Here is a 16,256-nt window from a genome sequence, read left to right as displayed (position 1 = left end):
GAATAAATACTAGAGAATGGATGAGTAGGGGAGTGGTAAAGTGAATTTAAAAAAATGAAATACACATGTTCTATCTTTCCTTACTTGCAAACACAAGTGGCAATGTGGTTGGCATGGCCAAAAACAGTAAAAAGGAAGGGGTGCACTGAACCTCCAGCTACTCTTCAGAAGTAATTATTTGTCCATCAGAAGCACTGATGCACGTGTCTGCATGTGGGTTAATCTGGCCAGCCTCCAGGATTTCCTTTTCCAGCTGGCCCCTTGCTCTGCTTATCATCACAGCTTCATTGAAAAGTGCTGAGCAGTCACATTCCTTACAGTGCGCCAATAGGTCCACACCGCTGCGCAGAGTCTTCGACGGCATTGAGTGTTCTCTCGCACTGTCATTGAGACAGTGACCCATCGACTCTATATAAACTTTCCCACTATTGAGTTAAATGTTGCAAATCATTAACGTTCTAGCGCAGGGGACGAATGGTTTTGCATGTTTGCTTCTGGCTTGCCAGTGCACACAGTTGGGAAAGCCTGATGGGGACTGTAAAGGTGATGTTTGTGCTCTGTTGTTGCCCAATCCTCTTTAGGTTGCATGAAATTGCATGAATGCATGGCATCACAATGTACCTCTTTGGCCTCCCTCTTGGCTGTTACGGCATGCTAAATGTCATGTTGAGTTTTTAAAGATTGATGTTCCCACAAATTAAAGCTAAAATGCCTCTTTTCGAGCATAGCATTTATTCCCAACATAGGTGGTTGTCACGATTCATGTCATGGTCTCACGGTCGTCAAAAGACAGGGCTATAACATTCTCCTGGCTTAGTTCTTGTAGGAGCAGGCTAACAAATTTTGCACAAGGTGGTTGCAACACATGAGCCTACGCAAATGCCTTTCTTTCTATAGGCCTAGTTGTTGGAAGGTAATAACGATATAGCAATCAAAAAGCTATAGAAAATTTTCTTCAGGAATCGGACAGATTTAGTGAAATGATGCTAAGCTGAAAGAGTCAATTGATTCATGAACACCTACAAAAGCTTGTCATGTGATATAAAATAAAATAATTTCTTAATGTCCACAGACACCTCTAAACTAAGTTCAGTGAAAGGTCATATGTACACCAGAAATGAAGATGATGTTCATCACATTCAGTTAACCCTTTGACTGCCGTATTCTTTTTTTCCTGACTTCACCTCAGCACCTGCTGGGTTTTCTTTGCATATGTTGGTTCAGTGAACATTTGATGCTACATAGAAGCTGGTTTTCTGTTATCACCATCTCTATATTTGTGAACAGTTCATAGATTTCTTCATCTGTGAAAACTGGACAGACATACATGCCTCTCTGACCATGGCTGCTCTTCTGATCTTGAGCCCTGGCCATTTCATTTTAATTATTTTCGTTTGAGTGTTTAACAGACATGATCGTTGCTTTCTTCTGATTCAGAATTCATTAGCACTTCTTAAAACTCGTTGTCTGTGAAAGTGCAGATAGACTTGCCTCATTGGTTTGCCGTGGCTGCTCTAACTATATAGAGCACTGATACATTTGCTCTACCGGCAGTCAGAAGTTAAACTTACAAGCACAGATGGCACAACAGGTATGTAATGTTTTCTGCACAAGTTGAGGCAGGGAGTGCTGAAAACATGTAGAAAATACAGTGAACTCTCGTTAAGATGAACTCCGTTAAGCCGAATTCTCGCATAAATGAACAACATGGGAACATTTGTTTGGTTTTCCATAGACTCAATGGCAAAAAAATGTGCTTAAGGTGAACTGCCTCAAACATACTCTCTGTTTAAGGTGAACATGCGGAGTGACCGCCACCGCTACTGATTCTGGAGGCTAGGTTGCTTCAATGCCCTGTGCCTGGGGGTGTGTGCATCAAGGCACCCTACTGGAGGCCTGCACCACACATCGCCCGTGACAGAGGCGAAAAGAAGAGGAAATAAGAAAAGTTACGATGCGTTTCACTTTGTCGGTGCGTATAATGCGCAAACATATGGGTACTACACAGAGCACATGACGCTATCGGCCCACGGTATGGCTGGTCAGGCTGTACTTTCCACATCATCGCTGATCGTATTCAAGGCAAGGCTCACATGCAGCTGCATAAGCGGCAGCCTCTGGAGTAGAACACCCTCTTGTAAACATTTGCTTACTAACTAAATTGACAAGCATGGCTTCTGCGCACACAGGCAAACACATCATATTCGATGACCATGGACGCTGGTTGGAGGAATCGCGGTAGCAACAGCGAGTGAAGTGACCTTCGTGCTGTCTATTGCTTCAACGCAAACTGAGCAGCGAGACCACATCGCACACGAAGCTATGAGCCATCGGCCCACCTAGACTATGCCCCGAAAGCAGTTCGTTTTCAAGATAAAGCGCACACCACAGCGCACGCGGCCGAAGTACAATGCCTCCCTCCATCCCTTCCCCCAGTGCCATGCACGCAACGGAAGACTGCACGCTTCCTGCTCTCTTTCCCCCCTTGCGCATGCGAGATTGAGCCACCATTGTTGGCTCACCATCGAATGTTTTCACTTGCACGCACAGCATGTGGCACGCAAGGACTGTGTTATCACGACACGAACCCGGTACATCTGTATCGCGAACGAAACCTGTAGCAACTGCCAGAGGAGGTCAACCCAGCGCGCCTCTGCCTACCTTCCTCCTCTGCCATGCTTTGCCTCGTTTCTTCTTCCCCACTTCACTCAATGTCACCTAGACTGTCCTCTAAGTTGCGTTGCTTAGCTTTGCTGTGCACTCAGTGCACTCCTTCATACTTTCGCTGCTGGGAGTCTGCACCGATGACCTGTAAAGTGGCAGATGCCTGCTTGAACTCCCTAGTGAACTTTTTCCAGGAGCACGAAGGCACAGAAGCATTTTTAGGGTCATTAGGTTAGATGACATCATTTGTAGCTGTGCGCCGATTTGCACAGAAGTGACAAACATTCGTCATGGACTGAATGAAACCAAGCAAGAGTACCACTTAAAGACAGTTTTTCGCTAAGTTCAGCTAAATAAATGCTTCTTATATCATTTTTCCCCCATTGTAAGTCTACTTCATTTACCGTTTTGGAGTAAGATATTTGGAGGCACCTGGTCATGTTGCCAATTATTCTTCTGATAAGATGAACAAATTTTCATCGTCCCGTTGAGTTCGTCTTAAAGGAAGTCTACTGTATACCAGGAAGTGGTAATAAAGTAGTTTTGTGTTTAAGTCTGATTTCCCACTTGGCCCTGCTTTTATATTCGTGGATTGAGGTGCAGCTTTGTACATATGGTACTTTGCAAGTGCCTGAGCAAAATGGTTATTTTGTTCGTAACTGGTAGGTTGCTGCTTCACCCCCAACACCCTTGTCAAATATTCTGTGTGCCTCTGAGTGAGCTCGTCAACACCTGCACTATAGAAATAGGCTACTTGTTGCTGGGCTAGTTGGTTCATAATTTGTTGCGGTGAAAAAAAGATGAGGGATAATGAAGGAGTGGACAGGAAAGAATGTCTCTCTGGTCCGGTCATTCCCCTCATTATTTTCCCTTCTTGTTTCACTGCAAGAAATAGGCTGTTTTGCTCATTGGTGTTTGCAACCAGGTTTTCAGCTAGGGCATCACAGATTCAACTTTTTGCGTTTTCATCTGTGGCATGTTGCTACTTCCACATGCAGCTTTCTCTTGTGCATACTGAGAGTCTGTGCACACTTGCGACAGTACAGTGCAGTAGTATTCTGAAGCAGACCAGTCTGCAATTTAAGAAGCACAAAAGACCATTGGTTGTACTATGAAATGAGCCTACATTTTTTTAACATATTTGTTGTGAGCTGTCAGCATGCAGAGGGTCTGGACACATCACTACATATGGCCTCTGGCTCATGTTGTGGCCTTGCACATTGTAACATGCAGAAATAAATGAAGAATACATACCACTCAAATTTTTCTTCTGCATCTAACCTGTACACTTCTAACCTGTACCTGCCTACTTTGTGTGGAAAGAGAAATTGTCATTATGTGTGCATGTTGCAATTGGAGAAGCCTGCACTAGTTCTGCTGCCTGTTGGCAACTGGAATTCCCAACAAACAATGACACCAAGTGCAGTGGTATTGCAGATGTTCAGTGAATACAAAGCAACAGCAAAGTTGCTAGATGCAGGTCGCTGTGCAGAGTCTTAACTGCTGTTCATGTAACAAGGTGGTGCCTAACGAGCTGATCTTTTTCTTCGGCTCAACAGCATTCGCAACAGTTAATTGATGCCAAGAACAGCTTGGAAGAAAAAGAGCGGCAACTGCACCAGAAGGACACAAGGTAAGAGCATATTTTTCTTTTTATTGCAATAGCAATTATATTGTTACGTAGGAAGACACAGATGAAAAGCTATATACAAGTATATTTACAAGGGAATACGCCGCACTTGGCCAAAAGGCAACAGCCCGCGCTAGCCTCTAATCGTCGTCGTTGTCTTCTCACTGCTCGCCTCTTGGTCATTGGGAATACTGTTCCGTAGCAATATGGGCACTTCAGGTGCATTTCTGCCATCGGCGTGACGACCCGTAGAAAGTCCAAGGGTGATAAAATCATCACCACACCTCGTATGCTGTATGTGCGACGGTGAGCTGGCGATTGGGGCCTAATCTCGCACACGTGAAAGAGAGAAGTGGGGAGGAAGTGCGCTGTCTTCCATCGCGTGCAAGGCTGCGGGAAGAGGGTAGGGATAGTGGGCAGGGGGGGGGTGAGTTCTACTCAGGGCAGCCCAGGCGGCCGCATGCATGCACCTGGGCCACCGCATCTTGAGAGCCATCTGCAACAGCCGCCGTGCTTTCGGTGTTAATGCAAGACACAGCGTAAAGGTCTATTCGCTCGCTGCTGCTGCAGCACTTCCTCACTCCAGTGTTTTGACAGCAAGTTTCTGCAGTCACTGAGTGAGATGTGTTCATGTTTGCTTTTGCGCGTGTTACACTATGCTTCTTAATTTACTTAGTACAGTGCAGTTCACTTATAATGATCTGAAGAACAATGGAAAATCTAATCGTTATAACAGATCATCGCTGTATGTAGACTCTCGTAAGGAAAAGCTGCTGAACATACCTTTGTAGCTCGGAAATGAAATTTGTCACTTGTACTACACAATAGGCATTGTATAAAGTGGACTGAAAAATAAAATGTTTATTTATATGTCTAAGCAGTTACGCTGCTGAGTGGTTTGCAAGTGCGTCGGTCAAGCACGGGCAAGCTGGCATGCATGGTCGGCGGGGGCGACGGCGTCGCGCGCATACTCGCTTGTTGAGATCGCAGCAGGAGTAAGTGCCGTGTCAAGGGGCAAGGTCAGTTCGCGACCGTACAGAAGGTAAAATGGAAAAAATCCGGCGGTGTCGTGCCGGGAAGAATTGTACTCAAATGTGACATAAGGAAGGGCAATGTCCCAGTCGTGGTGGTCCTTGGAAACGTACTTGGGGAGCATATTGGTAAGAGTACGGTTTAACCGCTCTGTCAGGTCATTGGTTTGAGGATGGTATGAGGTAGTCAGCTTGTGTTGAGTGGAGCAGGAACGCACAATGTCGGCGATAACTTTCGAGAGGAAGTTACGACCACGGTCAGTAAGCAGCTGTCGCGGGGCGCAATGAAGTAAGATAATGTCACGCAAGAGAAAGTCCGCGACGTCTGTGGCGCATCTGGTAGGGAGAGCCTGCGTGATAGCATATCGGGTGGCGTAATCAGTTGTGACGGCTACCCATTTGTTCCCAGACGATGACGTGGGAAACGGACCGAGGAGGTCTAATCCAACACGAAAGAACGGTTCCACAGGGACGGTGATCGGCTGGAGATGACCGGCAGGTAGCACCTGAGGTGTTTTCCGACGCTGGCAGGGATCACAGGCAGCAACATAGCGTCGAATGGAGCGAGCAAGACCAGGCCAATAGAAGCGGCGGCGGACGCGGTCGTACGTGCGGGTTACCCCAAGATGTCCTGCAGTGGGTGCGTCATGCATCTCAAGAGCACAGTATGTCGTAGATGTTTTGGCACGACAAGAAGTAGATCAGATCCGCCAGGGAGGAAGTTCCTTCGATACAGAATGCCACCCTGGAGGACATATCGGCGAACCGATGCGTCGGTAGGTGTACAGCGCAGACGCTCGATGAATGCTCGCAGCGATAGGTCTCTGTACTGGTCATCGGTGATGTTAGCGTAAACAGACACAGAGAAAATGCCGTTGGCGCTACTACTGTCGGCGTCGTCAGGCTCGTCTACCAGGTAGCGAGACAGGCAGTCAGCGCCCTTGTGTAGTCAGGCAGATTTGTAGGGGACAGAATACGAATATTCTTGGAGGTGTAAGGCCCAGCGACCAAGTCTTCCTGTAGGATCTTTCAGTGAGCCTAACCAGCAAAGTGTGTGATGGTCTGTGACAATGGAAAAAGGTCGCCCACATAAGTATGGGCGGAACTTCACATCCGGCCAAACTAGGGCCAGACACTCACGCTCAGTGATGGAATAGTTGCGCTTCGAGGGTGAGAGGAGCCTGTTGGCGTAAGCGATAACACGGTCGTTGCCACGCTGGCGCTGTGCCAGTTCTGCGCCAATTCTGTTACCGCTGGCATCAGTGTGGACTTCGCTAGGCACAGAAGGATTGAAATGGGCCAGAACGGGAGGCATTGGGAGAAGGTCGATTAGATGCGAGAATGCAGAGGCCTAGTCATCGCCCCACTGAAAGGGGGCATCTTTCTTCAAAAGCTTGGTTAGTGGTCGTGCTATGGCTGTGAAATTTTTCAAGAAACGGCGGAAGTACGAACAAAGGCCGATAAAGCTGCGCACATCCTTGACACACTTCGAAACAGGGAAGTGCGTAACAGCATGGATCTTGCTTGGGTCCAGTTGCACTCTGTTCGCGTCAATGAGATGCCCACAGACGGTAATCTGGCGATGGCCGAATTGGCACTCCGATGCGTTGTGTTGCAGACCGGCTCGACAAAAAGCGTCTAGGACTGCCGAGAGGCGCTCGAGGTGCATAGCGAACATGGGGGAGAATACTATAACATCGTCCAAGTAGCACAGGCACGTGGACCATTTGAAACCGTGAAGAAGGGAGTCTATCATGCGTTTAAAAGTGGCAGGAACGTTACATAGACCGAATGGCATCACTTTGAATTGAGAAAGACCGTTGGGTGTTACAAAAGCAGTCTTCTTGCGGTCGAGATCGTCCACGGCAATCTGCCAGTAGCCGGAGCGAAGGTCAATAGAGGAGAAGTAGCGAGCACCGTGGAGGCAGTCAAGGGCATCATCAATCAGAGGTAGGGGATACACATCCTTTTTGGTAACCCTGTTAAGGTGCGGATAATCCATGCAAAATTGCCATGAGCCCTCCTTCTTTTTTATCAGTACAACAGGTGACGCCCATGGACTACATGATGGTTCAATAATGTTCTTGGAAACCATTTTGCGAACTGCTGCGTGAATAACTTGACGCTCAGCCGGTGACACTCGATACGGGCGGCGATGAATAGGAGGGGCATCGCCGGTATTAATGCGATGTTTAACAGCTGTAGTTTGGGCCAAAGGACAATCGTTAAAGTAAAAAATATCATGGTAGGAAAACAAAATGCGGTGGAGCTCACGAGCGTGCTCGAATGGCATGTCGGGCGCAATCATTTTCTGTAAGTCGGCAATAATACAAGTTGCCGACTGCGATGGTAGAGGAGGATCGGCTGAATTGTCGTCTACTGCAATAGATGCTACTAAGTGACCCTTGAATGAGCAAAGCTGGGCCAGAGACATCCCGCGTGGCAGCACTTGTGTCGTCAAGCCAAAATTGACGACTGGCAGGCAGACGCAATTCGCCGTAATAAATAAAATGGTATGAGGTACTGTGATTCTGTGCGTAAGTAGGACGCCTTGCGTAGGAGCTGTGATGTAGTGACCGTCGGGCACTGGTGGGGATGACACTAAGTCAACGTAAGTCAGTGCCAAAGGTGGCAAGCGAACGAAGTCGACAGAACTGAAGCGACTGGGGTGTGGTTCAGCAGGATCCAGAACAGGCAGGTCAAGGCGGAGAGTACTGGCGGAACAATCGAGAGGAGAATGTGCGGAGAGGAAGTATAAGCTCAGGATGATGTCGTGGGGACAGTGTGAAATGACTGTAAATAGCACGATTGTGGAGCGATCGGCGAAGGAGATGCGGGCGGCACACATACCAATTACGGGGGTTGTTCTGCCATCAGTGACACGGACAACAGGCATCGTGGCGGGCATGATTACTTTCTTCAGGCGGTTACGAAGGTCAGCGCTCATTACCGACAAATGTGTCCCAGTGTCTGTAAGAGCAGATACAGAAACACCATCGACTTGCACGTCAAGAAGGTTCAGATGAGTGGGCAACATCAGTAGAGGAGTTGGTGGTGTAGGGAGCAATGCAGCGTCGCCTCGAGGCGCTGCATCGTCTAGTTTTCCGGCTGGGAGCGGCGTCTGAAGGGAGTCGGCGAATAGGAGCGACGGGGCTGGGGAGAGCGAGATTGTCGTCGTTGGGGCGAAGGCGAACGAGAATAGGGGCGGTTCGGTGCAGGGGAATGAGCCCGGCATTATCGGAGCATGCGGCATAGGGACGAGAAGGGCCACCTGGGAGGCGAGAGTAGGCAGTATAAGTAGACTGGGTCGGGGAATTCCAGCGACTGCGACAGTGCCGAGAAATGTGCCCGATTCGATGGCAGTGAAAACAAATGGGCTTGTTGTCAGCAGTGCGCCATTCAGATGGGTTGCGGAAATGTGGTGGGTAAGAAGATGCGGGACGGGGCGGAATGGAAGAAGCCGGGCGGGTATCAGGGCGATGGGCCGAGCAGATGGTGTGAAGACCCATGTTTTTGAACTCCTGGCGGACAACTGCCTGGATCAGTGAGACCGTGACTGCAGCTGCGTTGGAGGGGCTGGAGTCGAAGGCAGCCGGATAGGTGGCCTCAATCTCACACCGGACGATCCTGGTAATATCGCCAGTGTGGTTGGGATGAGGAGCATCGGCACAGGAAAATGTCGCTGGGGTGTTGGGCAGACGTGCAAAGTGCTGGTTGATACGTCGACTTTTAGCGAGTTCCAGGCGGTGGCACTCTTTTATAGCTGCATCCACCGTTGCCACGTTGTTGAAGACGAGCAAGTTGAAGGCGTCATCGGCAATGCCTTTGAGGATAACTGCGAGTCGGCCTAGTTGGAACAGATTCCTCTTAAAACTTTTTGTGCGCAAACAAACAGGGACGAAGAATAGGGGCAACACAAGGACGAGCACAAGGGAAGCGCTCGTCCTTGTGTTGCCCCTATTCTTCGTCCCTGTTTGTTTGCGCACAAAAGCCTTTGAGGATGTGGGAAACCTTGTCTGACTCAGTCAGGTGTGCGTCAGCTTTGCGGCACTGAGCCAAGACGTCCTGAATGTACGTGACATAGGGCTCTGTTGACGTCTGCACACGGCCGGAAAGCGCCTTCTGCGTGGCAAGTTGGTGACCGTAGGGGTTGTCGAACAAGTCTCGGAGCTTTTTGCTTAAGCGAATCCCAACTGGTGAGCTAATCTTCGTGCGTCCGAAACCAAACTCGAGGTGTGCCACCAAGGTAAAAGACTACATTGGCGAGCATGGTAGCAGGGTCCCACCGGTTATTGCGGCTGACGTGTTCATACAGGCTGATCCAGTCCTCGACATCTTCCCCATCTTTGCCAGAGAATCCGCCAGGATCACGAGGAGCGAGGAGAGTGACGTAGGTCGTCGAAGTGGCAGCAGGTGTCGGAGGCGGCTGAGTCGAGTTGTCATCGCCGGGAGCCATGAAGGAAGGCTCAATGTACCGTCCACTGCAAAGCTCCGTGACGAGGTACAGGGAACATCCACCTCCACCAGATATGTTACGTAGGAAGACGGAGATGAAAAGCTATGTACAAGTATATTTACAAGGGAATACGCCGCACTTGGCCAAGAGGCAACAGCCCGCGCTAGCCTCTAATCGTCGTCGTCGTCTTCTCACTGCTCACCTCTTCGTCATTGGGAATACTGTTCCGTAGCAATATGGACACTTCAGGTGCATTTCTGCCATCGGCGTGAGGTCCCGTAGAAAGTCGAAGGGTGATAAAATCATCGCCACACCCTGTATGCTGTATGTGCAAGTGAAAGCGTGCGACGGTGAGCCAGCGATTGCGGCTTAATCTCGCACACATGAAAGAGGGAAGTGGGGAGGAAGTGCGCTGTTTTCCATCATGCACAAGGCTGCAGGAAGAGGGTAGGGATGGTGGGCAGGGGGCGTGCGTTCTACTCAGGGCAGCCCAGGTGGCTGCATGCGTGCACCTGGGCCACTGCATCTTGAGAACCATCTGCAACAGCCGCCGTGCTTTCGGTGTTAATGCGAGACACAGCGTAAAGGTCTATTCGCTCGCTGCTGCTGCAGCACTTCCTCACTCCAGCGTTTTGACAGCAAGTTTCTGCAGTCATTGAGTGAGATGTGTTCATGTTTGCTTTTGCGCGTGTTACACTATGCTCTTTAATTTACTTAGTACAGTGCAGTTCACTTATAATGATCTGAAGAACAATGGAAAATCCAATCGTTATAACAGATCATCGCTGTATGTGGACTGCCGTAAAGAAAAGCTGCCGAACATGCCTTTGTAGCTCCGAAACCAAATTTGTCACTTGCACTACACAATAGGCATTGTATAAAGTAGACTGAAAAATAAAATGTTTATTTATACGTCTAAGCAGTGTATCAAAGCGTTATACGCACTGAAATGTTCAGAAATGTGCACTTGCTTTCGTGGGAGCTTTAAGTTCGCAACTGCGGTGTGCATTGCGTCCAGCTGCTGTGAAAGCCCTAGCGGCAATAATTTAACGTGCATGAAATCAGTTAGTGACTCAATTGACGACTGCACTTTGCGTGAACATCAGGGTTGGTGTCAAAGACAAGTCATTGTCAATCTCATCGCCTCCGTGGCCCAGCGCCGCCATCTGTCACAACAACGATAGCGCCATCGGAGATCTCTTCGCACAACAAGGCAGCATTCGGAAACTCCTCCATCAAAGCAACACCTGTTTTATCGTCAGTAGCGATATGTTCCCGGAGCTCGGTAATGTCAGCGGCTCCCACCGTGTGGGTTGCTCCATCATGGGTGTTTTGTCCTGGTGCACAAATCCCGCCTTTTCCATTGATCAGTATGGCCCCTGGTTACAGCCGTCATGATTGCAGCGCTCCTGCGTATGCTCATGCTTTGAGTCCGTCAAAATTTGCAGCTTTGTCTTAAGCGACACAATGTTGCACTTTGTCACATCTATCAATTAAGCTGTCTGTTGCCGTCTGATTTCGTGGCACTTTTCCGTGATTGTTGAGGAGGGGCCAAACGACTGGCACCGCTTCGCTTCAAATTTTTTTTACCCTTCACCTCACGTGTAGCAGGTTCGTGGGTGATGCAGACGCAAAGCAGCTGGTGCCATCTTGTGTCAACGCTGTGCCAACCAGTGATGCGGCTTTTGCAATCGGCATGTGGGCGGAACACGCTGCTTGGTAAATGGCGGCATAAGGAACTCGCATAGGTAGACGTATCGCCTTGTCTTGGCATGGTTTGTTTAAGGGGAACTTAGCGATGCAAATTTCATGATTATCCTGCATGGAAACCATCCAGAAGGCGAAATTTTTATCATATCTGATGTGCGGTAAATAACACATCGTTATATATGTTCTTTTTTTCTCATAGCCCTGATGTATAAGCTGAAACTCTTAATTTGACTCATCGTTATAACCAATACACATATAAGTTTAATTGTGGTATCGCTGTATGTGAACTGCACTGTATGCCTATATTCACAAGTTTATGCAGCCGATAAAACTACTATCCTTACTTCATATAGCTGTCGAATAATTTGCTATCGTAATAGATGCTTCGTCTTTCAGGGGAAACTGCGACTTTTTTTAAGCAATCGGTTTACAGCATCATTTGTTTTACTCTTGTAGCAACATTAAAAATGATAAATGCTCGCTATGACAAAGTTGAAAGGGCAGCAGAAATTTATTTATTAGTATAACCAATTTCCTTCATCATGGTGGCAAACATTGCTCACTTCGAAGTTGGGGTTGTGGTGAGCTGCTAGTGGGGCAAGGCGATGCAGAGTCCCACAGCACACCGTCGAAGGAACGCAAAGGCTTCTACCACATCTTCGTAAGCAAGACGACTAGTCTATTTAATGTAGCTGTCAACACTAATCCATCTTTGCTGCAGTTGGGTACACAGATGTAGTGGCGCAACAGATGTCTTCAGTGCACGAAATTGGACACCTGCAGCACTCTGCAGTTCACGAAATACTGGTAAGGAGAGTGATCACCATAAATGTGAGAGCAGAGGCCATAGTTTGAAACACTCTATTTAATTTTTCATTATAGCAATGAAATACTTAGCAACTCTAATGCCCAAAACTAATTCTGAATTTTTTAATTCTTTCTATTTTCCCCACATAACAGATAAAATGCTCACAGATAAACCAGTGTTTATCACTACTGCTGCACCTGAAAATAACACACAAAAAGATACCAGGATGTAGGATTGGTTTTTATCAGCCTATTGCTTTATTATATATGATATACCATGCAGTTGTTGGTTATTTTGTTTAAATAAGCAACAATTTCTGTTTCCCTCAGGGGCCCCTGCATCATCAGATGTTTGGTGTGTTGAGACACCATGGACTTGAGCACGAGTTGGCCCCTCCCGCGTTTAATTGTGGGTGGCTTAGCCGGGGAAAAAGGGGGGGGGGGGGTTGAGCCTATGCCGGGTGTTTGGACCTTTATGGACCCTCGGCGGAGACAACACACCTCCGCTTCACATAGATGACATCCGCAGACAGACCCACCTGGAGGAAATCAGGAATCACCTATACTCATCTCCAACTTTCGCCTTTCTCTCTCACTTTCAATCTTTCCTGTCCTCTTTTCATTTACATTTACTTTTCATTTCCCAGGCAGCAAGGGTTAACCTCTTGTGGGTTATATTTAGTTATAGTAAAGGCGTACAGCTGGTGTTTGCAGGACCTAACCTTTCTAAGTCCTGTAACCTCCCCTCGTTGGCCTCCAAGGGGCTGGCTTGCTTCAGAAAATGTCATGGGTACTTATGGCTAGTGTTTTCCCCCAACTTTCTGATAGCCTTCAGGAATGTGGGTGCACCAAAGAAGTCTTCAAGCTTTTTGACTGACAAACAGACAATTTGGCATGATTTCATGGTGTAGATACTGAGAAAACAGAAAAAGCAGCGAAAATGATCTAACCTTTTCTGGTTGAGAAATTATGCGGAGCATGTTGGGGTGCCTCAAGGTGGCCTCGGCATCGCAAAAACGGTGTCCAGATCGCTTGAAAGGCTGAACGTGCAATTGAACGATCAAGATTGTGATTAAGTTCTTGGCCTAGGTTATAAAGTATCCAAGTTGGCAAGTGGAGATCTCCTTCTGAAAATCTGCGATAAGAAAAAAACATGAAGAGCTGCCTAATCTTGTGTGTTTTGGGGATGCCCTCCAAATCATGCAAGTATGCTCCACACTGTGTGAATTGTCATAAGGAGCATGCCACGTATTTGTAGTGCAGCTCATCCTGGAAACCAAAGAAAAACCAAAGAAAATATTTCGTTTAAGGTATGAATGTGGGTATCCTTCCTAACAATGAATAGCTTTGCTGAGGTGGTGCATCAGCGGACAGCACCATAATGGCTTCCAGCGGCTGTACAAGCAACGTGCAGCGAGCCGGTGGTGATGCCATCCACCCCCTCAGTAGCTGCAGCCAGCGCTGCTCCGCCATTCCAGAAGGAGCCACCGATTTCTGGGCCTGTGCAGTCCAGGATCTCGTCTCTTGAGGCCAGGCTTTCCTTGCATATAAACCGCTCCCAAGAACAGACATCTGGCACCTTGGAAAAGGCTGTGGACACAGCTAACCAGATTGCACAGCTAGTACCGAAGGAGACACTCGAGTCTAAGCACCGGGGCAAAAGAAAAAAAAAGGCAATACAGGGCCCAGAAAGGGCCCTAAGCTAACTTTTCTTTCTGGAGACACAGGAATAACTTTTTTCTTATTATGAAAACACAGATATTACAATGAAATGTAAGAGGACTTCTCCACAATGTTGGCATTGTTAATAATAATATTTGGGGTTTTACGTGCCAAAACCACTTTCTGATTATGAGGCACGCCGTAGTGGAGGACTCCGGAAATTTTGACCACCTGGGGTTCTTTAACGTGCACCTAAATCTAAGCACACGGGTGTTTTCGCATTTCGCCCCCATCGAAATGCGGCCGCCGTGGCCGGGATTCGATCCCGCGACCTCGTGCTCAGCAGCCCAACACCATAGCCACTGAGCAACCACGGCGGGTAATGTTGGCATTGTTAAGGAACCCCCTTCGTAACTTCAGTCCAAACCTACCATGTGTTCAGGAAATGCACCTAAAATCAATACATACGAACTTTCTAAGGCAATATGCAACTTTCTGCGAAGACTTGCGACATTTGCCTCGTCGGGTGATGGGGCCATGATAGTCTATAAAGGTGTTGCATGCAAAAAGATTTTGCACCAAAAAGAACACACAGAAGAAAGACGATGACACCGGAAGCGCTACTTCAACTGTTTAATGAGGGTGAAAGCACTCGACATATATAGCCCTCCAAAACACCGCGCACGCGCACGCGACAAGGCAGCATGGAGTAAAAAGTCTTATCAAGGTAGGCGCGATAAAAACTTCAGCTCAGCCTTGTAAAGGAAAACCGATGTGTCACTAACATAGTTCGGACCCACTTTCTTGATGTAGAAGGCTTCCAATGTTTCATGCGATGTCTGATGCTTGCCTCTACCCAAAATCCTCGCATCGTGGAACCGTGGAAAACAATCGGTGCAAGCCCTGCAGTGATCCACAAGTCGCTCACCTTCGTTATTTTTTATACCTTTTGCCTGCCTTGGTGCCCTGGAGATCCTGCGCCGCATGCTTTATTATAACCTCAGGTGCTCTCCTGAGGCCTCTGTTTGCCGGTTACATGTGCCCCCCTGGAGCAGTGCTTGTAAAAAATCCAATATATCATTGCGACAAAAAAAGCGACCCACAACTTATACAACAACAGTCAGAACCTTGAACCTTCAGACACAGTGATCACCAAATGGGGTGTTCGTGCCCACTGCTTCATTGCGCAGGCAGCCAGCATTGGAGCGTAAACAAAGTCAACCCCACTTCGCAATCCTGGCATGTCTAGGGGACAAACGCATACAACACATGCTAAGAAACCTCCTTTGTAGTGCCTAGGCAGAGTCATATATTCAAGGAGCAAAAGCCCCCAGCTTTTCTCTCTCGTGCTTGTTCTTACTCGCGCCTGTGCACAAACGGCTGGCGATCCCTCAAATGAACATCTTGTCTTATGCCAACTGACATGAACATGTTTGTTGAGGTGGGTGTGTATGCAAATGCTTTCATGCCAAAAATGCATGTGAACAGTATTACATGATAAGCAGAAATGATTTTACGGCCCTTAAAAGGAAATTCAAATGAATAGCTGGCAACATCTCTTCACTGGTTCACAAACTTGATACTAATGCAGTAATGTCATTATTAGCATTTGAAGCACACAACATAAATGATGGTGCTCAAGGCCTCAGAAGAAGATGGGCTAAGCTTGCAGACAACTTTCTGTAGATAAGCAGAAAAACTACTCAACTGAAATGTGCTGAGAACTACTTGAGCTAATATAGTGCAGGAATCAAGACCTGCTTCTGCGTGTTACAGGAATTGCACAGTTTTGATCTCTTGCTCCATTTGTTTTACATGGTTCCAGTATGGGATATGTTTTGGGAAGAACCGCATTTTTACTATTCTCTTAATGCGTCTCAAATAGAGCACCTTTCGGGTCGTGCAATTGCAACTAACTGACTTCCTGGCACAGTGGCACACATGTGGGCTGAGGCTTCACCTCTGTATCCATAGCTGCATAGCCACACAAAGTTGTTCGCCAGTGTATACAGGGTATTGCAGGAGATCATCAATGTGTTAGGCATTATAGGCAGAACACAAATGTTAAAAAACCACTTGAGACCTTTTTTAGTTTTCTCACAATATGAATGCTGTTTCCAATGTTCTCACAGTGTTCTCCAATTGCCTGGATCTTCTGGTTGTGACACATGAGATCCCCAGGGACGAGCATTAAATTCTAAGACCTTGCTCTGTACTGCTCTGCCAACCATGTTTGCTGGTGCTACAAACCAAGGGGAAACAAGGCTGTACTTCCTTTTCATGCGAAGCTAGTGAA

At 47.6% G+C, this 16,256-nt stretch overlaps 1 protein-coding gene across 3 annotated transcripts in view; it reads left to right on the top strand.

Annotated features, from left to right (window-relative positions):
* The window catches only part of Atg16 (Autophagy-related 16), a 456,887-nt gene that overhangs the window by 88,875 nt on the left and 351,756 nt on the right, over nucleotides 1-16,256 (top strand). For all 3 annotated transcript variants that reach the window (XM_075682849.1, XM_075682848.1, XM_075682850.1), the window contains exon 4: nucleotides 4,224-4,297. In XM_075682849.1, coding sequence (XP_075538964.1) covers nucleotides 4,224-4,297 — 74 coding nt within the window. The remainder of the gene's footprint in view (nucleotides 1-4,223; nucleotides 4,298-16,256) is intronic.

This window comes from Dermacentor variabilis, chromosome 2 (genome assembly GCF_050947875.1).
Source record: "Dermacentor variabilis isolate Ectoservices chromosome 2, ASM5094787v1, whole genome shotgun sequence".
Classification (NCBI taxonomy): domain Eukaryota; kingdom Metazoa; phylum Arthropoda; class Arachnida; order Ixodida; family Ixodidae; genus Dermacentor; species Dermacentor variabilis.
Note: the sequence above shows the minus strand (reverse complement) of the source record. Positions and strands in the feature narration are given on the sequence as shown.